Source organism: Dipodomys spectabilis, unplaced genomic scaffold, assembly GCF_019054845.1.
Source record: "Dipodomys spectabilis isolate Male_0828 unplaced genomic scaffold, ASM1905484v1 ptg000614l, whole genome shotgun sequence".
Classification (NCBI taxonomy): domain Eukaryota; kingdom Metazoa; phylum Chordata; class Mammalia; order Rodentia; family Heteromyidae; genus Dipodomys; species Dipodomys spectabilis.
In genome coordinates, this window is record NW_024871291.1 from 88,997 (window position 1) to 113,156 (window position 24,160).

At 37.2% G+C, this 24,160-nt stretch overlaps 1 protein-coding gene across 1 annotated transcript; it reads left to right on the forward strand.

The window, feature by feature from the left end:
• Nucleotides 1–17,963: 17,963 nt before the first annotated feature.
• LOC122100996 (tRNA-specific adenosine deaminase 2-like) lies at nt 17,964–18,589 on the forward strand. Its single transcript, XM_042671373.1, has one exon. It carries the CDS (start codon nt 17,967–17,969, stop codon nt 18,522–18,524), a length of 558 nt encoding a protein of 185 aa, XP_042527307.1. The 5' UTR covers nt 17,964–17,966; the 3' UTR covers nt 18,525–18,589.
• The last annotated feature ends 5,571 nt before the right edge of the window (nt 18,590–24,160 follow it).

Sequence of the window (24,160 nt, forward strand, 5' to 3'; positions counted from 1 at the left end):
CCTTTTTCCATCTCGAATGAAATTGCTGCAGTCTGTGAACCAGGTATGCTCGGCATGCGATAGTGACGAGTCCAACAAGTCTGGCCTCTTTTCCTTGGCCCGGTCTCTCTTTTCAAGCTCAATTTCACATTCTCTGTCCTTCCTTTCCTGTCTTTGCTCCTCTGTCTGTCTCTTATTGTAAACCTTTTCCCCACTGCTACTAGATCCCTAATAGACTTTTCACAAAGTCTGTCTGGAGCCTGCAACTTTATGTCTGGTGCAGCTTGATTTTTATAGGTAAACACAATCATCTGAGCCTACTCCTGGGTCTCAAGATCATATGGGGTATGTTGACTAAAAGCTTCCGTGAGCCTCTCAAGATGTGCTGCCAGACTTTTACTTCCTCCCTGTCTAACATCATAAACTTTTGCCATATTAGTAGGCTGGCGAGCAGTCGTCGTGAGACCTGCCAACAGAGCCTGGAGATAGATGAGGAGTTGCTCCCTACCTTCAACTGTATTGTAGTCCCATGTTGGTTAGAGCTCAGGAAAATAGGCAGCGATTAGGGCAGGATCCATGATGGGTGCTCCTGTGGGGCCAGGGACATGTTTCCGAGTGGACTCTAGGATACAGTCTCTCTCTTCCTTGGTAAAAAGGACCTGCAAAAGCTGACTACAATCATCCCAAGTGGGCTGGTGAGTAAAGAGAATAGTTTCAAGCAAACAAATTAAATCCTGGGGCTTTTTAGAAAAGGGGGCATATTAGGTGCACCAGTTGTATAGATCACTGGTAGAAAATGGCCAATATTGGATTTGCTGTCAACCATCTGCATCCACAGGACCTACAGTGTGTAAGGGAAAAGCGCTACATTATAAGGGGGGTTGATCCTACTGCGTCATTGAGTGACTGGCCCCTCAGAAATTTTACGAGCAGGTGCTGAGGGTTCGGCTGATGGTTCCATAGCTCCCTCCTCCTCTTGAACATTCTCAGGTTCTGCAAAAGGAACCTGGGAAGGGTACTACGGGGGAGGAAACAATTCTTCTTCCAAGTTATCTCCCTGAAATACTGGGGGGGGGTACAATTTCTTTTTCTTAGTTTCTTTTTGTAAGACTAGGGGGCTAGATGAACTGTTGCCCATGGTTTCCTGTCTTGTCAGTGGTACAGTCAAAAAAAAAAAAAACAATAAATACTACAAACAAAACACACGCAGGTCTGACAGTTACTAAGTGGAGATCTCCCAAATTGGTCCGCTGACTCCTGACACTGGGAGGTTCCCCACCAACCCATGCCCCACAGCAGAAAGATCCGACCCACAGTGGCTAGTTAAGCCTCGGTTAGGAGGCACTCTTTGCCATTTCTGGCCCAACACCGAACCGACCCATGCCCCACAATTCTCACGGCATGGTTCCAAGGACCCCTACACCACAATTCACACGGCGGGTTTCCAAGGAAACCCCTTCACAAGAGGATCTGAGAAGTCTCCCAGTTGCTCCATGGTTGTCATGCAAGCATGTCTGCTTTAACATCGCTTTTCACAGTATGAATCAGAGCGGCCAACCTCACAAAGGAAAACGAAAGTAAAACATACAACAACAGGGCAAGACAAATTAACAAAAACAGCACTGTTTTACGTTTGGAGACTGAGGTCTCAGGGGTCTTTGGGGGAATCCTGGATAAGCCCCCACTAATATGTTGGGCCCAGGTCGCAGAACTGCCACCAAGAAGACCACTGAGAGTCAGACTTTACAGCTGTTTAAAGGTTTTATTTAAATGGGCTGCAGCTCAGGCCTCATACTACACTCTGACACAGCAGAGCCTAGGAAGAGAGCCCCAAGCTAAAGATTTGCAGGACTTATAAAGGCACACAACAAACCAGGTGATTGGATTACCACCACGTGTTGCTCTGCTAATTCGCTGATTTTAAACAAGCAACAAGTGGTCACTGCCTCAAGACTTTAACCCTTCACTAGCTTCTGAGAATAAGAAAAAGGTGCCACCGGCTTTGGACACATGTATGATGAACATACTACTAAGGGCCTTGCATTAATGAAGTCTTGAAATTCTAAATATTATTTAAATAAGAAGCTCCCTATATTTATTTTCACTTTTGAGGATTACTAAGTACCAAAGTTATGTAGAAGGCTACGATAAGAATATGGAAATGAAATCTGTCTCCTAATATCATAAAGATAATTTATGTCATTTTGAGTTGCAGTTTCTAAAGTAATACAAAATAAGTTACAACAGAAACAAAAATACAATCTCTTATCCTACCTAACTTTCCAACAGAAATTAGAGAATCCAGTAAAGATACAGACATCCCAGGATGGTATAGGATGTTATAAGATCACTAGATGGTGAAAAAGAAGATAACAAAAATGGGTCCACTGGAACAATGGGAAACAAATTCTATACCTACTAATTGTGATACAGCTAGAAAATAGTTTCCACTATGCTGACTCTTTGATATTTTAAGTTTGTTAACACAATAACTTTCCTTTCTTAGGAAATGACAGCTTGTTAATACTCAAGTGTTTGCAGCTTAAAGCAACAAATAATGCTTTTAAATGTAAACAAGCATGATACTAAGAGGAATCAAGGCTACTTTCATTGATATACATTATAAATAAGAATGATAGGGCTGGGAAGGTGGCTCAGTGTTAGAGCACTTGCCTTGCCTGCATGAGGCCCTGGGTACGACTCCTCAGCACCACATAAGCAAAAAGAAAAAAGCCAGAAGTGGTGCTGTGGCTCATGTAGTAGCGTGCTAGTCTTGAGCTGAAGAGCTGAGGGACAGCACCCAGGCCCAGAGTTCAGTCCACACGACCGGAACAAAAATTTTTTTTTAATAAAAAATATAAAATAAATAATTAAATAAATAAGAATGATCTTGGGGAATAGTCAATCTTGAACTTTTTCATACCTTTCCTCTTCTCCAACATGAGAAGTCCTAGTCTACATATGTAAAACATTAATAAAGGATTTTTATATATTTTTTTGTTCACACTAAAGCAAATACACTTTTCCACTTTGCAAGCCTGACTTTGAAAGAGTCAGACCTTTACCATTATTTTATATACAAAAGTTTACTGCTTAGGCTTAGCTGTTTTCCTGCCTTAAGGTATTTCTCTCTATTATTTTGGTAACTACATAGAAAAACAAGGTAAATCCATTAGATTATGTTGGATTGTTCAAAGTCGAGCTGACTTCAAGCACGTTTTTCTGTTCCCTTCTTCACTGCTAATTAAAGTTTAATTATTGCTCTTTAAATGATAACAAAAAGGTGATACTTTAATGTATATTCTCATTGGAACCAGTGAAAACAGGACTGTCTGCGTTTGTTTTACTATTGTTTTCAAGTATTTTCCTTGAATATTTTCATTATTGCCTTTGCTCCGGTCTTCTAATCAAGAACACAGGGTTACACAAAAAGGTCTTCCTAAGGAATAGGATATTAGGCAGAAAAAAAAATAGATGTACAATTAAAGTATGTATTTTAACATTTATGTCAAAATATTTATTTGTAACTGTTTATTTTTAAATTTTGCTGGTCATGGGGTTGAAATCTTGGCATTGATGCTGTCCCTCAGCAGTTCAGCTCAAAACTAGTGCTCCACCAGTTGAGCCACTGTGAGTTTTCTGGAGGCTCATGGGAGATAAGAGTCTCACAGACTTTTCTGTCTAGGCTGCCTTTGAACCATGATTCTCAGCTCTCAGACTTCTTAGTAGCTAGGGTTAAAAGCATAAGCCACTGGCACCTAGCTACATAATTATTTTTTAAACATTTATGAAGTATGGAGTGGTAATCCCAATGTAATGATCAAGCTACATTATATCCGTTAATTTCTGCATGTAACATTTTAGTGAGAATGCTCAAAAGTTATCTTCTGGCTGTGATGAAATATCTATCTTTAACTATAATCACTTTGCTTCTTGTAGTATAAAATTAATATATTTACTTTTGATCATGGAAGTCTGCTAATTAAAGTTATATAAAACATGAATTGTAAAGTGAAAGAAATTCATGGTTCCTTTACTCATTTTAAGAAAAAATTATGCCTTTTATTTTCAATTATATTTCTGTGGGAATGTGTAACATTCATTGATTTAACTGTTAAAATTGATAACAGTTACACTATATAAAGTTGATTCAAACTTGTATTTGAAAATTGCACTCTTAGCACAAATATACTTTCACTTTCTCCTAACACATAATTAAAATCACAGTATAGCAAAGCTTGGTGTTAGCCATTCATGTGTAGAATCCTAGAAACAAAGAAGGCTAAGACCTGAATGTCTTAGTTCAATGTCAGTACAAACAGACAAAAATGTGAAGTTATCTCTAACTATCCAGCCAGAAGCAGAAGGTAAAGATGTGGCTCAAAGAATAGTGTCATCAGCCATGAGCAAAAAATACAAGGGAGACTATTAAAGGGAGAACATTAAACATTGAGTTCAAGGCCCAAAAATGGCATATACATACAAGACAACAACAAAAGTACTATGTACATCAATAATGAAGACAAAATAGTAGAAAAGATCATGAGAAATGTTGTATAAACATCTGGAAGACAGAAATCATTTGACAGAATTTTGATTCATGAGAGGGAAAAGTTACAATCTCATTTGTACAATCTCATTGTAGTAATTTGTGTTGAAATCTGGCTATTGGGTAACATGTGAATGAGCAGACTGGATTACCTGACATAGCAGACATTGCCTGTGACTATGCACCATTCCACTCTGTAAAAATCTAAAATAATGCTTGTTAATTTAAAAAAAAAACAACTCATGTTAGAGACTGCTTGGATCACACCAATCTGGGGTCCTTACTTTGAGGCTTCAGACCAGTGCTTTTATTTATATCCACTCCTCTTTTACCCCTCTTCCTTTGTGCAGATATACATTAGTTTGCTGGCACCAAGCCAAGACTTTGAACTAGATCCCCCTTCCTTGATTCAGTTACAACTCATTTCACGTACTATCTATGTTTTAGCATTTTCTTAATAATCCCCACCAGAAAACTCTTATATTCATGTAAACCCACTATAAATAACCTATGTAGATAAGGGAGTATTGGTATACATTGTCTCAGGCTCTCATATGTAAGTTTGCTCCCTAATAAATCTGTGCTACACTATCTCTTTTCCTTCATGGCTTTTGAGTCTGACTAATGATTGATTTGGCTTGATGTATTCCCATTTATCTAAACTTACTTTGAAAGTTTTCTCCTGTGCCAAGGAGCCCTCCTCGTTTTTCTCCTAACTCTTCCTGTAACATTCTCAAAGTATCTGGACTTAAATTGAGGTCTTTGATCCATTTGGAATCAATCTTAGTACAGGGGGATATATAAGAATCTAACTTCAGTTTTCTTTGTACAGCCAATTCTGTCAGCACAATTTTTTAAGAGGCTGTCTTTATTGCATCCTGTGTTTCTTACTTCCTTATCAAAGATTATGTGACTAGAAGTGTGAATTCCATTTCTGGTTCTTCAGTTCCGTTGTATTGATAGAATACCGTGCTTCCACTGGAAAGAATGTCATTACCCCATTCCTGAGGAAAGGGAAAAACTGGGAAAAATGATATTAAGTGAAATAAGCTAGATCCAATTAAATACATGCTGCATGGTTTTCCTCATTTGTAATAACTGGACTGTGTCCATAAATCTGCAAGTTAATCCAATAGATAGTAAAAGATAAATAATTACACTTGGACATGATTAACTAACAGCACTCTAAGCATTCACATGGCAAGAACAATGGAAGCTATTCTTATGAGAGGATCACAATGGCTCAATACCTATGGTGCATATTACAAGATAAATGTTGCTTATTGCAATGAACTCTAAGAATCAGTCGTACATGTGAAATTCATATATCTATATATAATTTTAATAGATGTCATAAAACAACTGACTTCTCTGTAAACTCAACAGCAACATTCTAAGTTTAGAAGATAAAATTGAAAGTTTTCAACACATAAATTACACATAGGGGAAAAGATGGAAGAGAAAAGATAAGACGAAAAGTAGAATAGCTAACTATTGAAGAAATCATAAACAATTTCCAAAACTATACAACAGAGATTGGGTACAGCTTAGTTGTAGAACTAGACTAATATATACAAGCCATGGGTTATATTTCCAAGAAGGCCTAATAATAAATTAATAAATAGTAGTAACACAATAATTACTTGAAATAAACGCTTTCATATTAGAGAGGTCTGAATCCTTGAAAAGTAAACAAAATATTTTCAATTCTTGTACCCAATGACATGAAACTACAAGAATGAAGAGGAAATAGTTTCCCTTTTCTATCCTTTCTTTCCTTTTCTGTTTTCTTCTTTTCTTTTTTCCTTTGGCACTACTGGTGCTTAAAGTTGTTAAAGCTCTAACCACTTTAGATTATTTTTCAGGCCAAGCCTCCCTTGAGCAATGATCTTTTACCTATGGCTTCCACAAATGTGAGATAATAAGAATATTATATTATATTTAGCTTACTTTGGTTTTGTAATTTCTCACGATTTTTTTTTTAGAAACTGTCCCTGATATCAGCCTTCTAAATCTCTGCTTTCTAAATAGCAAGGTATATTTCACCTCAAGCTTGGACCCAGACTATTTTTCATTGTAAACATTCAACATTGACTTCTGTTTTATAGATATCATTAAGTTTTATTGAGGTTTTATGATGTTATTCGAAGAACACAGAGATGTCCCTTGAATACTTTTCCCAGTTTCTTTAAATTTTTATAGTATGACATCACAAGTAGGACATTAATATTTCACAAGTACCTTATGCAGACTTCAGTAGTTTTAAATATTTTGTGCACATATTAAATCCAATATAATTTTATCAACTCGATATGAATATACCATATTTACAGATATGTTTCTTTACAAAAAATGTGTCTGTCTCATGATTCCTTTTTATAATTAAACCCACTACTTCTCTTTGACCCATCCCCAACTCTGTCATCCTGGAAACCAACACATTTTGTTTCTCTGACTTGTAGATCATGCAATAAATAAGCTTTTAAGATTGCCTTCAAATGTATGATAGATTATTCCCAGTTATTTGTATGCCTTAATATTTTATTGTATTCACTCGAGTTGCCTTTTGGCTCTGTCATTATAGAATGTAGCACAATTCGTTTCCCATTCACCTGAAGAAAGCCTGAATTTATTTCCATTTCTTTGACTGAGGAAATAATGCTGCTATAATCCTCTGTGTTTTAGCCTTTGGGTGAATGTTATGTTTTATGTCTATGAGACAAAGCCTGAAGATCTCAATTCGTATGCTATGCTGTTGTTGGTTGCAAATTTCATATTCTAGGAAGCTGTAGAAATCTTTTCAGAAGTGGATTTCCCATTTGACATTCCTGCCAGCATCCAGTTTCTCTGTTTCTTGATAGCATTTTGTATTGTCATTATTATTGAATTATGTGAAGTAATTCGCATCCATGTTTTATGAGGTCATTTTAGTTTTAATGTGCATTTATTTGATGACTGATGATGTTTTTCTTGTGCTTATTTTTTACAAGATATATTATGCTGGTGTCTAATTGATGTTTTTAACATTAGGTTTTGAGAGTTCTATGTGGAGTCTCAATTTGAGGCATTCTTCAGGTATAGGATTTGCAAATATTTTATCCTTGATGAGGAGTACCCTTCATCCTCATCGTCATCATCCTCATCATCATCATCATCATTATCATCACTATTAGTATTACTACTATTAATTGTACATGTATGTGTGTTCTTGGGGCTTGAACTCAGGGTCATTGAGATTTGTTGCAGTTTGTTAAAAATTACCCTTTGAGTCATTCTTTACTTCTGCTTTTTTGCTGATTAATCAGAGATATGATTCTCAGGGACTTTATTTTGTGGGCTGGCTTCCAACAGCAATACTCAAATCACAGCCTCCTAAGTAGCTAGGATGATATACATGAGCCCTCTGCTCCCAACTTCTATTCACTACTTGTATATGAGCTTTCACAGACAAATTTTTTACACTTTCATTGAGTTCTACTATATCAAGTTTTGCTTTCCCATAAGTTTAATGCCTAAGTTAAGAATGCTTCATCTCCAAAATTGTCAAGACATCTTCCTTTGCTTTACATTTACCTGACTCTTTTTGTTTTATATGCCATGTATTAATCCTGCTTGAAGTTAATATTTGAATAAATTGTTACGTTTAAGTCAATGTTCATTTTTTACTCTTCCCAATATTGTCTAACCTATCACTATTTATTAAAGAGACTGTAATTCCACAAATGTTTGGTTTTACTCCTTATTAATATTCCTTGAAAGTAATTATATGGACTTAATCAGGTGCCTTACAGACCTATTGAGTTCTGCACTCTTTCCTCTACAAACGTAACAATTTTACACTAACACCTTTAATATTGGAAAGAGAAATATATTCCAGTTTATAGTCATTTGTCAATGAATCAAAGAGTGCTGGTCAGCTGTTTTTAGAAAATGTAATAAATTTATAAATATTAATGCCAATTAAAAACTAACCTTCCTGAATAAGTTATCAAAAAATCCAAATACATATCTCTGTAATAATATAACAACAACCAAAGAACATATGGAAAGATCATATCATACCTAGACATTGCATACATGTAGTGATTAGTGGAAATACAAGCAACAATAAGATAGCCCTGCACAACCAGTATGTAGAAATTGGACTCCTTATACCTTGGTGCTTCACACTTAAAGTGATATAAACAGTTTGATAAACATATTGGCAATCATTAAGATATTACATATAGAGTTGCCACTATGGTCCAGCATTTTCAATCATAATTTTATATACAAAATATATTTCAACTTATGTCCAATGAGACACATGTACAAAACCTTTTACAATAACATATAATAAAATATTGAAATGCGCATTGAGGACGTTATACAATTATACATATGCATACAAAACAATATGCTCTATCAATGAGAAAAATTTACATGGACTTACTTACTTGGGAAACACTAATATTGCATGGGAGAAATGGATAGACTACATTTTCTAATTATATGAGCTTTTTTATATTGGCACATCTGTAGTGGTAGACAATGAAGTAATGGTTAGTCACGTGGATGGTAGGTTGAAATGATGACAGGAAGTGACTACTAATAAATATTGGAGTATTTTGAGAGGGCAGTGATAATAAAATATTCTAGAATGGAAGGTGACGTTCATATTCCAACTCTTTGACATTCTATGAATGTACTTTATCGAAGAATTACAGATTACATTTGCATTAACCTTAGGAAAAATTTTAGAATAGTATTGGGTGAATCTAAGTGATAATTAAGAATTTAAAATCACAGAATTCTGTAATGGATAAGTTTAGTATGTTGGTGAATAAGACTATCAAGAAAATATGATCAGTGGCATATCCTCTGAGTGACTATATATGACATTGCAAGTTTATGTAAATTTAGGGATGAGAAAGGATTGAGATGGATAAGGGATAATGGACCTCAAGGTGCATTGTATTAGCCATGAAATGTGGCTTAGTGGTAGACTGTTTGTCTTGTATGTATGAAGCCCTTTATTTGATTCTTCAGTACTACATAAACAAAAAAAGCTGGAATTGGCACTATGACACAAGTAATAGAGTGCTAGCATGAGGAAAAGAAGCTCAAGGACATTGTCAAGGCCCTGAGTTCAAGTTCCAGAACTAGCCCAAAATAAAAAAATGCATTGTATTAAGCTGGGCACTAGCAGCTCACACCTTTTGTCCTAGATGCACAGGAGGCTGAGGATTGAGGTTTGAAGCCGGCCCTGGCAGGAAAGTCTGTGAAAGTGTTATCTCCAATTAAATCTCAGAAAATTATGAAAGTGCTGCTGTGCCTCAAGTGGTCGAGTTCAAGCATTCATCCAAAAGAGCTCAGGGAGAGCACCCAGAATAAGAGATCAAACCTCAGGAGAGAAAAAGAAAAAAAAAAAACCTCACTAAACACTATTCATAAACTGCTTTATCAAATAGCAAATCCCATTCAACTAATTAAAGTTAATTAAAAATATGATTAGAATAAAATATGAACCATTTTGGGAACAAGATATAGATAGAATTGAAAGGTTGTTTACAGGGGCAAAGTAAATTTTATATCACCCAGTTTGATTTGAAATTTGTTCTTCAGTTTTCTTATATCATTTATGAAATTGACAATATTGCCAGTTACTGTTTAATTTCCTTGAGGAACAGATTGTATTATGCTGTATTTTCATAGAAAACCGTAGAGGTGATTTTTGGCCTCTTTTTTATCTCAATTGTGAAAATACCTTACAGATTGGTTACAATTACAAGGACAAGGGAATGAGTAAATTTCTTATCAAACATTGTTGCCTCCTCTTGTTTCTCCTTCCCATCCCTTCCCATATTCCCCCCCAGCCAAGTTGTATATTTCGTTTTTCTACATAAAGTCTTGTCATCTCATTGTTGCAATGGGTCCACCTGTATCCATATTTAAACAATCTATTTTTTCTCTCCACATCACAAATTAAAACAACATCAAATACAGTGAAAGCAGGGGTTGTATCCCGAGGGAAGGACATACAAAGCAACAAAGGAATCATCTTATACATATGTTAGAAACAATTGCAAGAAAGAAAAAAAAACATTTAAATCCTTATTTTGGGTTTCATTTTGTGTAACATCAATTTATCTGACCATTTCTGCTTGTCTCAGAAGTACATTAGTTATTGCAAATAAGGGAAACCATGAGACCTATCTTTCTTTGGGCTTGGCTTACTTCACTTAATATAACTTTTTCCAAGTCTTTCCATTTCCTAACAAATGGGGCAATGTCATTCTTTCTGATAGAGGCATAAAATTCCATTGTGTATATATACGATATTTTCTTCATCCATTCATATACTGAGGGGCATATGGGTTGGTTCCGTATCTTAGCTTTGGTAAATAATGCTGCAATAAACTTAATTGTGCTATACCTTTGTTTGTGATCATTTGGGTAAATGCCCAAAAGTGGGATTGCTGGGACATAGGGGAGTTATATGTGGAGTCATTTGAGAAAACTCCATACTGCTTTCCAAAGTGGCTGAACAAGTTTATACTCCCACCAACAATGCAGTAAGGTTCCCTACTGTCCACATCCCCTCGAGCATCTGTTGTTATTAGAATTCATGATTATAACCATTCTAACTCAGATGAGGTGGTATTTCAATGTTGTTTTGATTAGCATTTCTTTTATGGCTAGGGAGGTTGAACGTTTCGTCATGTGTCTATTGGCCATCCTTCTTTCCTCTTCAGAGAAGTTTCTCTTTAAGACCTTAGTTCATTATTTATTGGGCAGTTGTTTCTTTGAGGATTTGTTTTTGGGGGATTTAATTCTTTTGAGTTCCAGGTATATTTTGTCCGTTGTATGGCTAGTGAAGATCATCTCCCAATACATGGGCTTTCTATTGATGTTCCTAGCTATGTCCTTTGCCATGCAGAAGCTGTGCAATTTCATGCAATCCTGCCGCGGACCGGGCTCTGTCGGGACGACAGAGGACACCTAGGGGAGGAACCTGGTATAGGATGGGGAGATGGCAAACAGACAACTCACACACAATAGGAGTGGATGCTGAGTGTGATTTAATGCAGAGGGTAACAAACTTTTATAGCAAAAGTCTCCATGAGAAAGGGCAAAAGGCTACACAATCTTGCTGCATGGCTTCATTTTTGGGTGGTCACCAGCTGGTCACCTGATAGGCACTTGTTTCTGGCTTATCTCTAAGAAATACAACGATTACAATGTTTGTCACCAATTAACCATTACCTATCTTTATAGAGGCCTTAACTTTCCCATAAGATCTTTCCTGTTTCTTCTTTAATAGTAATCCTCAAGGAGACCTAGATCTAGCAAGTCTCTTAGTAAATAAAAGAGAGTAGCAGGAAATTCTTTCTCCTAAATAGTTATCTCAGCAATTGCCATACATTCTTTCTGCTCTAGCTGAGCCTACAGCTTCTTGTAAGTCCCTTACAAACAATTCCTTCTGCTGAAGTGACTTCGTGAAACCCCCAATACTTTTATAATTACTTATAACTTGTCTACTAGCCTCCATAAGAGGGGTTTCAGGGTAGCACTTAACTCTGGTGAGTTAGTCATATTTTTTAAGACACTCATAAGATATTGGAGTCATCAACACTCTTAATAGAGAGCTTTGAATAAAGGAATGTTGACAATGAGTAAGTACAAAGAGCAGTAGAAGCAGTAAAAGATTAATAGGCACTCTTATGAGGAAAAGAAAGGCAGAAACACATCTTTCCCAGGGGTTTGCCAGCCTTTCCAGGAGTAGGCCTCTTAGAAGCCCTATTCTCCGAGGTAGACTTCAGTGAAGTCCCAAAACTCGGAGATAGGTCTCTGTAAAGCCCCATTCTCTGAGGTAGACTTTGGTGAAGTCCCAATACTCAGAGATAGGTCTCTGAAGCCCCTTTCTCAGGTCTGAAAGATGGTTTCCCATGCTAAGCAGACTACACTGGAGTAGGCGTGGCACAATCCCATTTGTCCAACCTTTCTTTAATTTGTTGTGTTTCTGGGTCTCTATTAAGAAAATTTTTCGGCCTGTGCCAAGGAGACTTAGGGTATCTCCTATTCTACCCGGTAATGTTTTCAGGCTGTCTGCTTTGACTCTGTGGTCTTTGATCCATTTGGAGTTGATTCTGGTGCAGGGTGATATATAAGGATCTAGCTTTAGTTTACTACAAGTGATTAACCAATTTTGCCAGCGCCATTTACTGAAGAGGTTGTCTTTCTTCCATTCTATTTTTTTTAACTCCCTTATCGAACATTAGGGGGCTATAGATCTGTGTGTTCATTTCTGGGTTTTAAATTCTATTCCATTGGTCCTGAGGTCTTTTCATTTGCCAGTCCCAAGCTGTTTTGATTACTATTGCATTGTAGTTGAGTTAGAATTTTGGTATTGATATTACTCCAGCACTATTCTTTCTGCTAAGGATCATTTTCGCTATTTGTTGTCTTTTACTGTTTCATATGAATTTTTGGATTGCCTCTTCTATTTCCTTGAAAAATGAGGTTGGAATATTGATTAGTATTGCATAGAATTTGTAGATCACCTTGGGATGTATTGCCGTTTTCACGATTGTGATCCATCCAGTCCAGAAGCATGGGAGGTTTATCCACTTTCTAAGTTCTGTTTTGATTTCCTTTTTCAGGTTTTTAAATTTTCATAATAGAGGTACTTCACTTCTTCGGTTAATTCCTAGATAATGTATTTTTGGTGGCGCTATTATGAATGGAGTTGCCTTCATGATTTCACCAATGCTTTCCTCATTGTGGTCATACAGAAAAGCCATTGATTATTGAGGGTTAATTTTATATCCTGCTGCTTTGCAACAGTTTTGAATCAGCTTCAGTAATTTGGGAGTGGAGTCATGGGATTCTTTAAATAGAAAATCATGTGGTCTGCAAACAGGGAGAATTTTACTTCATCTTTCTCTATTTGGATCTCTTTTATGTTTTTTTTTTGGGGGGGTCCAGTCATACGGCCTGAACAATGGGCCTGGGAACTGTCCCTCAGCTCTTCAGCTCAAGGCTAGCCCTCTACCACTTGAGCCATTGTGCCACTGCCAGCTTTTTTCTTTTTGCCTATGTGGTGCTGAGGAATCAAATACAGGGCCGCAAGAATGTTAGGCAATCACTGTACCACAAAGCCACCTTTCCAGCCTCTCCCTTTTATGTTTGCATCATGTCTTATTGTTGTAGATAGACATTCTAATACTAAATTTAAGAGAAGTGTAGTGAGTGGACATCCTTGTAATGTTCCTGAGTTAAGAGGAAATGGCTTTAGTTTTTCACCATTAATTATAATGCTGGCTGTAGGTTTGTCATATACAGCCTTTATTGTATTGAGGAATGTTCCCCGGATTCCTAATTTTTCCAGAACCTTCATCATAAAGGATTTGTTGGATTTGTCAAATGCTTATTCTGCATCTATTGAAATAACTATGTGGTTATCCTTGCCATTTGTTGATGTAATTAGTTATATTAATTGACTTGTGTATATTGATCAATATTTGCATCCCTGAAATGAATCCTGTTTGATCGTGGTGTATGATATTTTGGATGAATTTTTGATGTCAACTGCTCAAAATTTTGTTGAGAAGTTTTGCATCAATGGTCATCAAAGAAATGAGTCCATAGTTCTCTTTCTATGATGAGTCCCTGCCTGGTTTTTGGATGAGGGCTATGATGGCTTCAAAGAATGATTTTTGTAGTGAACTTTCTCTTACAATTTCATTGAAGAGTTGGAGGAATGTTGATGTGAGCTCTGCTTTGAAGGCCATGTAGAATTCCGCTGTAAATCCATCTGGTCCTGGGCTTTTCTGAGATGGGAGGTCTCATTGCTGTTTCTATTTCAATGCTTAATATGGGCCAGTTAAAATGGTTTAACTCATCTTGGTTGATGTTTGGCATGTCAATAATTGCTAGTAAAAGATCTATTTCTGCCAAGTTCTCAAACTTATTAGCATAAAGGTTTGAGAAGTATTCCTTTTAATCTTCTGAATCTTGGTTTTTTCTGGGATGCTGTTTCCATTCTCATCTCTGAGTTTATTTATTTGGGTGTGTTCTCTTGTTTTTTTGATAAGATTTGCTAAGAATCTATAAATTTTGTTAATTTTTTGGAGAACAAACTCTTGTTTTGTTGATTCTTTCTATGTTTTTATTTTGGATTCTAATTCGTTTATTTCTGATGTAATTTTAATTATTTCTTTCCATCTACTGAATTGGGATTTATCTTGTTGCTCTTTTTCAAGGAGGTTCGGATATCTCACTAAATTGTTGGTTCCAGATCTCTCCAATTTATTGATTTAGTAATTAAGAGCTATAAAATACTCTGAATACTGCCTTTGCCGTGTCCAAGAGGAGCAAGTAATTTGTGTGTTCATTTTTATTTTTTGTTTTTTTGGCTTTTTTTGTGTCCGGTCGTGGGGCCTGAACTCTGGGTCTGGGCGCTGTCCCTCAGCTCTTCAGCTCAAGGCTAGCGATCTACCACTTGAGCCATATCCCCACTTCTGGCTTTTTTTTCTTTTTGCTTATGTGGTGCTGGGGAATCGAACCCAGGGCCTCACGCATGCAAGGCAAGCGCTCTACCACTGAGCCACCTTCCCAGCCCCTCATTTTTGGTGAATATCATGAATATTTGAATTTCCTTTCTATGCTCTTCCATGACCCACTGGTGTTTCAACAGTGTGTTGTTCAGCCTCTATTTGTCACAGGACTTTTTGGTGCATTTTGGTGTTGAGTTCTAATTTTATTCCCTTGTGGTCTGAGAGAAGGCAATTTAAAACTATAATGTTTCTGAATTTGGACAAATTTGATTTGTGACCTCAAATGGTGTATATTTTGTAAAATTTTCTGTGAGCTGATGAGGAAAACATGTATCTGATGCTACTGCGTGAAATATTTGGTAGATATCTGTTAAATTTAATTGATCCATGCAGGTGTTTAGATCTGCAGTTTCTCTGTTGAGTTTTTGCCGAGTTAATCTATCTAGTGTGGATAGTGGTGTGTTAAAGTCCCCTACAATTAATGTCTTTGGATCTATATGAGCTTTGAGGGAAAGTAGTGTTTCTTGGATAAATCTGGGTGGTCTTTTGTTTGGAGAATAAATATTTAGATTTGTAATATCCTCCTGAATGGGAAATCCCTTAATTAGTATAAAATGACATTCTTTATCTCTTTTCACTAATTTTAATTTGAAGTATATTTTATCTGATATTAGGATAGAAGCTCTCACTTGTTTATGGGGGCTATTTGCTTGGTAGATTTGTTACAGCCTTTCACTTTCAAAATGTGTTTGTTTTCATGGGAAAGGTGTGACTCCTGAAGGCAGCAGATAAAAGGATCTTGCTTTTTAATCCAACTAGCCTTTTTACGTGGCTTAATTGGAGAGTTAAGTCCATTAATGTTGAGAGTTAGGACTGAGAGGTGTTTGGGAGTTCCTGCCATGTTATCCACCTTCTGGGGGCTGCGGCAACTGGGTTCTTCCTATGGTTCTTGGATTCTCAGTTTGGGTGCTGTTTCTTGGCCTTTATTGTGATCTTGTTGGTTTTCTATTTGTAGGACATGTTTAAGTAGCTTTTGTAGGGCTACTTCTTGGGAGATATATTGTTTCAGATTGTCTTTGGTATGGAAGGTTTTTCTTTGACCTTTGATTATGAAGGAGAGTGTAGCTGGGTAGAGTATTCTTGATTGATAGTTGTTTGTCTTTAGGGCATGGCATACATCATTCCAGGCTCTTCTTGCTTTAATTCTCTCTGCTGACAAATCTGAGGGGACTCTAATTGATTTCCTCTTATAGGTGATTGATCTTTTCTACTTGACAGTTTTATGGATCTTTTCCTTTGTCTGAATTGATACTGTGCAGATTATAATGCGACATTGCCCTGTCCTGTTCTGGTCTGGTATATTTTGGGTTCTAAAAGCTTCTTCTATCTGAATAATCCTAACTTTTTGCATGTTTGGGAAGTTCTCTGCTAGGATCCTGTAAAACAAATGTTCTCGACCATTAACTTCTGTTTCTAGGTGCTCCTTTACAAACATTATCCTCATATTAGACCTACTGATGGTGTCTTCCAAATGTTGAATAGATCTATCCCATATTCCTTGGATTTGTCTTGGATAGTAGTATGTTATTTCTCTATAATATCAAGGCTGTCTTTAATCTCCAAGATTCTATGTTCTGCATGGTTTAACATACTGTCATGACTTTCTACTTTGTTTTTAATTTCTTTTCCTTCTAGTTGGTCGGCTTTAATGGCTTCAAATTCTTTGTTAGAGCTTTCTTTTAGATCTTTTATGAACTTCTATACTTCCTTAATTTGGTGTTCAGTATTTATTCTCAAATGACTTAGTTGATTGTTTATGGTTTCCTTTGTTGCTCATTCCCTCTGCCAGGCTCTATTCAGGATTCCATTTGTGGTCTCCCTGAATTCTTTCAGCTGTCTCTTTATGGATTCCATTAATGTCTCTCTTGATCTTTGTGTATTCTCATTCTGCTCTCACAATTGCTGTATTACTCTTTGATTAGCTTCCTCATGTTCATGCAATTCCTGAAGTTCTCTTTGACTGTTCTCAACCTGCTTACACAATACCTGTGTTTCTCTTTTTCTGTTATCCTCCTCCTCATTGCTGTGTTTCTCTTTGATTGTTGTCAGCCTGCTTATGCAATTCCTGTATTGCTCTTTGACTGTTCTTAATCTGCTCACGCATTTCCTGTACCAATCTTTGAGTAGCTTCTGCACTCTCACGAGATTCCAGTATTAATCTTTGGTTTTCCTCTCTCTCTCCCTATCATGCTCACACTGAGTCCTTTGCAGGTTTTCAATCTTTTCATTCACCATTTTTACCAGTATTGTTTGTACAGATTTTTGGGAACTGTCCTCTGGATTATTCACTAACTATTCTGTCAACTGTTTATCATGAGTGGGAGTCCAGATACCTGGGCTTGCCATTTTTCTTCTGTTTTTCTGTCTTTTTCTGCTCATTTGGTATGAAAGTAACACTAATTTTGTGCTAGAACATAATTTTAAGGCAAGCATCAACCAAAGTTTGGTAGTTGCATAGTCAAAAGGCTATAGACACAATCTAGTTCAACAGATACAATCTATTCAACATCAAACAACTATGGATTAATGGGCTAAGAATAGCAAAGAAAAAAATTGGCAAACCAGAAATTATTAGATGTAGGGAGAAATGTGGGGAAAAATAGAATTATAGGGTGGTGGCGAGGTAAGATGAGAGTGAATTTAACCAAGGCCTAATCTCAGAGAGGGAAATGGATTGGACAGAATGATAGGAGAGACATTAAGAAAAAAAACCCAGAAAATATAGAAAAACAAAAATTTAAATTTAAAAAGATAAATACTTGGTTCCCGGCCCGGAAGGCCCGCTGGTCAGAGCTGTGCGTTAACCTGGCTGGATGGAGGCGGAGGCGTTGGCCGCGTCCATGCCAGCCCCGGGCGTCTCAACCGCCGTGTCTTTGGCCGTGGAGACGGCACGGTGGATGGAGGAAGCGATGCGCATGGCCAAAGACGCCCTTGAAAATACCGAAGTCCCTGTTGGCTGTCTTATGGTCTACAACAATGAAATCGTGGGGAAGGGAAGAAATGAAGTGAATCAAACCAAAAATGCTACTCGACATGCAGAAATGGTGGCCATTGATCAAGTCCTAGATTGGTGTCAACGAAATGGCCAGAGTCCTTCTGCTGTGTTTGAACATACCGTGTTGTATGTCACTGTGGAACCCTGCATTATGTGTGCAGCTGCTCTCGGCCTGATGAAAATCCCTCTGGTCGTCTACGGCTGTCAGAATGAACGATTTGGTGGCTGTGGCTCCATTCTAAATGTTGCCTCTGCTGACTTACCAAATACGGGAAAACCATTTCAGCGCATCCCTGGATACCGGGCTGAGGAAGCTGTGGAACTGTTAAAGGCCTTCTACAAGCAAGAAAATCCTAATGCACCAAAATCAAAAGTTCGGAAGAAGGAATTTCAGAAATCCTGAACTTGTAATGAAAGACGAAAGCCCCATGGTGACCTGGATGGAATCCCCAGCCTGAAAAGCTGCTGGCATGGAGGAAGCATATATTATGTGTTGTTTGTTATTCTCCGGGAAGACGGAGAATAACGTTTGCACTCTTAAGGGAACAAATTAGTGCTTTTTAAAAGGCTGACAATTGCAAACAACTATTAGCTTCTCCACAGCTGAAAGAACATTTTTATGAAGGGGGGAAAAACTAAAGTTTGAGGTTTTAGGAATTAGCAAACAGTACATGTCTTTAAGCCACAGCTTCAATCCATTCCAGCTGAGTGCAGGCTGGGATTTCAGTGTCCATCCACACCCCATCACCTGCACTCATTTGGAATAGAAAGCCATGGTCACGTGTGTCCTTTACAACTGGCTTTTTGGAGGTGGAGTTGGATTTTCATTCTTTATAGCTGTTGTGGTCTCCCAGTGTATTGGCTGCATGAGTGTGAGTGTGTTTGTGTGTGTGTTGGCTTTAGGGCTTGAACTCAACATGTTGATACTCTCTGGCTTTTTTGCTCAAACTGGAGTCACACCTCCAGTCCTAGCTTTATGTTGGTTAATTGCAGATGAGTCTCACGGACTTTTCCCCCCAGCCTGGCTTCAAACTGTGACCCTCAGATCTCAGCATTTTTTAGTCGCTAAGATTACAGGTGTTAGCCACCAGTGCTGGGCAAGTCTCCCTTTTTTCTACATTGTATATTATTTGTATACACTGTATACATGTGATTGTGAAATCTATTGATTTTATTAAATACATAGAAAAAATGTTTTTAAACAAGTGCCTAAGGGTCATTTAAAAATTGTACCATGTTGCTATAATAGAATCTTAAGATATTTCTGTTTTTAAGGGGCAAAGCATTAAAGGACAATAACATAAATAAGACAGTTCTTTGGTTCCCTGAACCAAAACAGGGTCTTCTGCCTCAGCAAGATTATATTCTCACAAGGATGGATGAAAAAAACGTAGTTATATATTGGAGGGTGAAGAGTTCCAACAACAGTTGGGCATAGTGATACACATCTGTAACCCCATCACTTGGAAGGCAGAGGGAGTTCAACAAGACACTGTCAAAGCAAAAAGTTACAGCGAAATTAAAAAGGAACAAGGTGAAGAAGAATGCCCACTGGTGTGAATGCCAGTTGCAAAATTAAGTAGCATGATACATTTAATCCGAAATCAGCTGTTCCTCATTTGAAAATACAGGTTATAACTGTTAAATTTAATACCTAAAATTTGAAACTGCACAGGAAAGAATATCCACAACAAAACTTTCAGTGTTACTGGGTGCAAGAAGTGTCCTGACATTTGGCAGAGCTACCCCAGGTGCAGTATACGTCTCTTCCCAAAAGGGGGCCTCAGCGTTCCACCAGAAGCCTAGTGCCAGGCCCCAGAGGACCGCTCCTCAGATGGGTTCATTTCTTCAATGGATTCATTTCCTTGATACAAAGCATCTGTATTTGTTGCTTCTGCCATTTGAGGGATGTCTCCAACTTGTTTGTTTTGAATTACTTTACAGACTGGAATGAAATTGTGGTGGAAGTATTTTTATATTGCTGAGAATAGCAGCTAATCACAGTTACATGCTTCGAAGGACTTATAATTGCTTGGTTTTGTGTGTGGTGTTTTTAACGGCATTTGAGACATTTTATGAGGAAGGATATGCATCGTTTCAAATCTACAACAATGATGCATGCACCTTCAATTTTATCTACTCTAAAATTTGTCTTCTCATTAAATGTTAGTGCCATGAAAAAAAAAGATAAATACTTAAAAATTATGTAAGTTTATAGATGATATTGAGAGAAGAAAAGGATAGGATGAGAAGAAGGGAGGGAAGAAGGGAGGGATAGAAAGGAGACACGAAAAACACAAGACCACAATAAAACCCCAAGGCTACACTATAGCTACCAGCACGACTATGTTTATTGCAGCATTATTTACCATAGCTAAAATAGGGAACCAACCCAGATGTCTCTCAGTAGATAAATGGATAAAGAAAATGTGGTATATATACACAATGGAATTCTGTGCCTCCATCAGAAAGAAGGACATTGCCCCATTTGTTCAGAAAGGGAAAGACTTGGAAAAAATTATATTAAGTGAAGTAAGCCAGGCCCAAAGTAAAATAGGTCCCATGGTCTCCCTTATTTGCAACAACTAGTATATGTCTGAGTCAAGCAGAAAAGATCAGATAAATTAACGTTAGGAGAATGAACCCCAATATTAGTATTCAAGTTTTTTTTTCCTTTCATGCAATTGTTTCTATCATATTTATAAGATGATTTCTATGTTTCTTTGTATGTCCCTTCCCTACGGTATAACCCGTGCTTTCACTGTATTTGATGTTGGTATGATTTGTGGAGGGGAAGGGGAAAAAAATCATTTAACTAGGGATACAGGTGGACCCATTGCAACAAAGAGATGTACAAGTCATTATGTCAACAAAAGAACTTTACAACGTTGGTGGGTGGTGGGGGGAATTTCGGGTAGGAGGATGGTGGAGTATGGCAAGGGATAGAAGGGGAAACAAAGAGGAGGCAACAATTCTTGATAAGAAAGGTATTCGTTACCTTGCCCATGTAATTTTAACTCCTCTGTATGCATTCTCACAATTAAAAAAAAAAAACAAGAAAAAATGGAAAAAACAAAAATTTAAATTTAAAAAATGAAACACTTAAAAAGTATGTAAGTTTATAGATGATCTTGAGAGAAGAAAAGGATAGGATGAGAGAAAGGGAGGGATAGAGAGGAGATACGAAAAACTGAAAACTAAAAATTCTCAAAATTTGTTACTTGAAAATTATATAGGTATAAAGAAAAATGCTGCTATTGAACAGGTTAAGCCAAGGAGGTGGCGGGGAAGATGGCAGAGGAGAAGCTGGAGGCTAAACAAGCTCTCCCATAGAAAGCAGTTTTAGAGTTCCAGTGAACAGTCCTAAGCCAGAGAATCACACCAAGTGTGCCATCACAGGACAGAGAGTTAGGCCAGCTAAGGAAAATCAAGGCAAATAGAGAGATCTGAGCTCTTGCCAGCAGCCGCCACAGATGCGACCCAGTTTTTGCACCCCCCAAGAAGGTGGATAACATGGCAGGAAATCCCAATTACCTCTCAGTCCTATCTCTTAACATTAACGGACTTAACTCTCCAATTAAGAGACACAGACTGTCTAATTGGATGAAAAAACAAGATCCTTCTATCTGCTGCCTTCAGGAGTCACATCTCCTGCCCATAAAAACAAACACATTTTCAATGTTAAAGGCTGGAGCAATATCTACCATGCAAACGGCCCCCATAAACAGGAGGGAGTTGCAATCCTAATATCAGATGAATTTGACTTCAAATTAAAATTCGTGAGAAGAGATAAAGAAGGTCGCTACATACTAATTAACGGATCTCTCCTTCAGGAGAATACAATTCTAAATATCTATTCGCCAAACAATGGAGCACTCAAATTTATCCAAGAAACACTACTTTCCCTCAAATCCCACATAGATCCAAAGACATTAATTGTTGGAGATTTTAACACACCACTCTCCCCACTAGATAGATCAACTCGGCAAAAACTCAACAGAGAAACCGCAGATTTAAACAGCTGCATAGATCAACTAGATTTTACAAGCATCTATCGAACATTTCACCCAGCAGCATCAGAATACACGTTTTTCTCAGTAGCACATGGAACATTTTCTAAAACAGACCACATTTTAGGCCACAAAGCAAAATTGTCTAAATTCAGAAACATTGAAGTTATATCTTGCATTCTCTCAGACCACAAGGGAATAAAATTAGAACTCAACACCAAAAGCCACCAAAGAAAGTCTGGTAACACATGGAGACTGAACAACACACTGCTGAATCACTAGTGGGTCATTGAGATTAGAAAGGGAATTCAAATGTTCATGCTATTCAACAAAAATGAGCACACAAATTACCAGCTCCTCTGGGACACAGCCAAGGCAGTACTCAGAGGCAAGTTTATAGCTCTAAGCTCCTATATCAACAAATAGGAGAGATCTGAAACCAACAATTTAATGACACATCTAACCCTCCTTGAAAAAGAGCAGCAAGATAAGGCCCAATACAATAGACAGAGAGAAATAATTAAAATTAAATCAGAATTAAATGAATTAGAATCCAAAACAACTATAGAAACAATCAACAAAACAAAGAGATGGTTCTTCAAGAAAATTAAAAAAAATTGACAGACTTTTAGCAAATCTCAGGAGAAAAAGAAGAGATCACACCCAAGTAAATTAAACTCAGAGATGAGAATGGAAACATCACCTTAAGAAACAACCAAGATTCAGAACATTATAAGGGAATACTTCTCAAAACTTTATGCTAATAAGTTTGAGAACTTGGCAGAAATGCACCTTATCCTAGCAAATATTGACATGCCAAAACTAAACCAAGATGAGTTAAACCATCTTAACAGGCCCATATCAAGCATTGAAATACAAGGAGCAATAAGAGATCTCCCAGCTAAGAAAGTCCAAGACCAGATGGTTTTACAGCGGAATTTTACAAGGCCTTCAAAGCAGAGCTCACACCAATACTCCTCCAACTCTTCAATGAAATTGAAAGAGAAAGTTCCCTACCGAAAACATTCTATGAAGCCATCATAACCCTCATCCCAAAATCAGGCAGGGACTCATCAAAGAAAGAGAACTATAGACCCATTTCTTTGATGAACATTGATGCAAAACTTCTCAACAAAATTTTGGCCAATCTACTTCAACAATTCACCCAAAAAATCATACAACACGATCAAACAGGATTCATTTCAGGGTGCAAACTGGTGCAATATATGCAAATCAATTAATATTATTCATCACATCAACAGGAGCAAGAATAAGAACCACATGGTTATTTCAATATATGAAGTAAAAGCATTCGACAAGATGCAACACCCCTTTATGATGAAGGTTCTGGAAAAATTAGGAATCCATGGAACATTCCTCAATACAATAAAGGCTGTTTATGACAAACCTACAGCCACCATTATAATTAATGGTGAAAAACTAAAGCCATTTCCTCTTAACTCAAGAACAAGACAAGGATGTCCACTCTCTCCACTTCTCTTCAATCTAGTATTAGAATGCCTAGCTACAGCAATAAGACAAGATGCGAACATAAAGGGGATCCAAATAGGGAAAGAAGAAATAAAACTCTCCCTCTTCGCAGATGACATGATCTTGTATTTAAAGAATCCCATATACTCCACTCCTAAATTACTCAAGCTGATTCAAAACTTTGGCAAAGTAGCAGGGTATAAAATTAACCCCCCAAAATCAATGGTTTTTTTGTATACCAACAATGAGAAAAGTGTGGTTGAAATTAGGAAAGGAACTCCATTTATAATAGCCCCACAAAAAATAAAATACCTAGGAATTAACTTACCCAAAGAAGGGAAGGACCTCTATGATGAAAACTTAAAAATCTTGAAAAAGGAAATCAACACCGAACTTTGAAAATGGCAAAACCTCCCATGCTCCTGGATTGGAAAGATTAACATCGTGAAAATGGCAATACTTCCCAAGGCTCTCTCCAAATTCAATGTGATATCTATCAAAATTCCAACCTCATTCCTCAAGGAAATAGAAGAGGCAA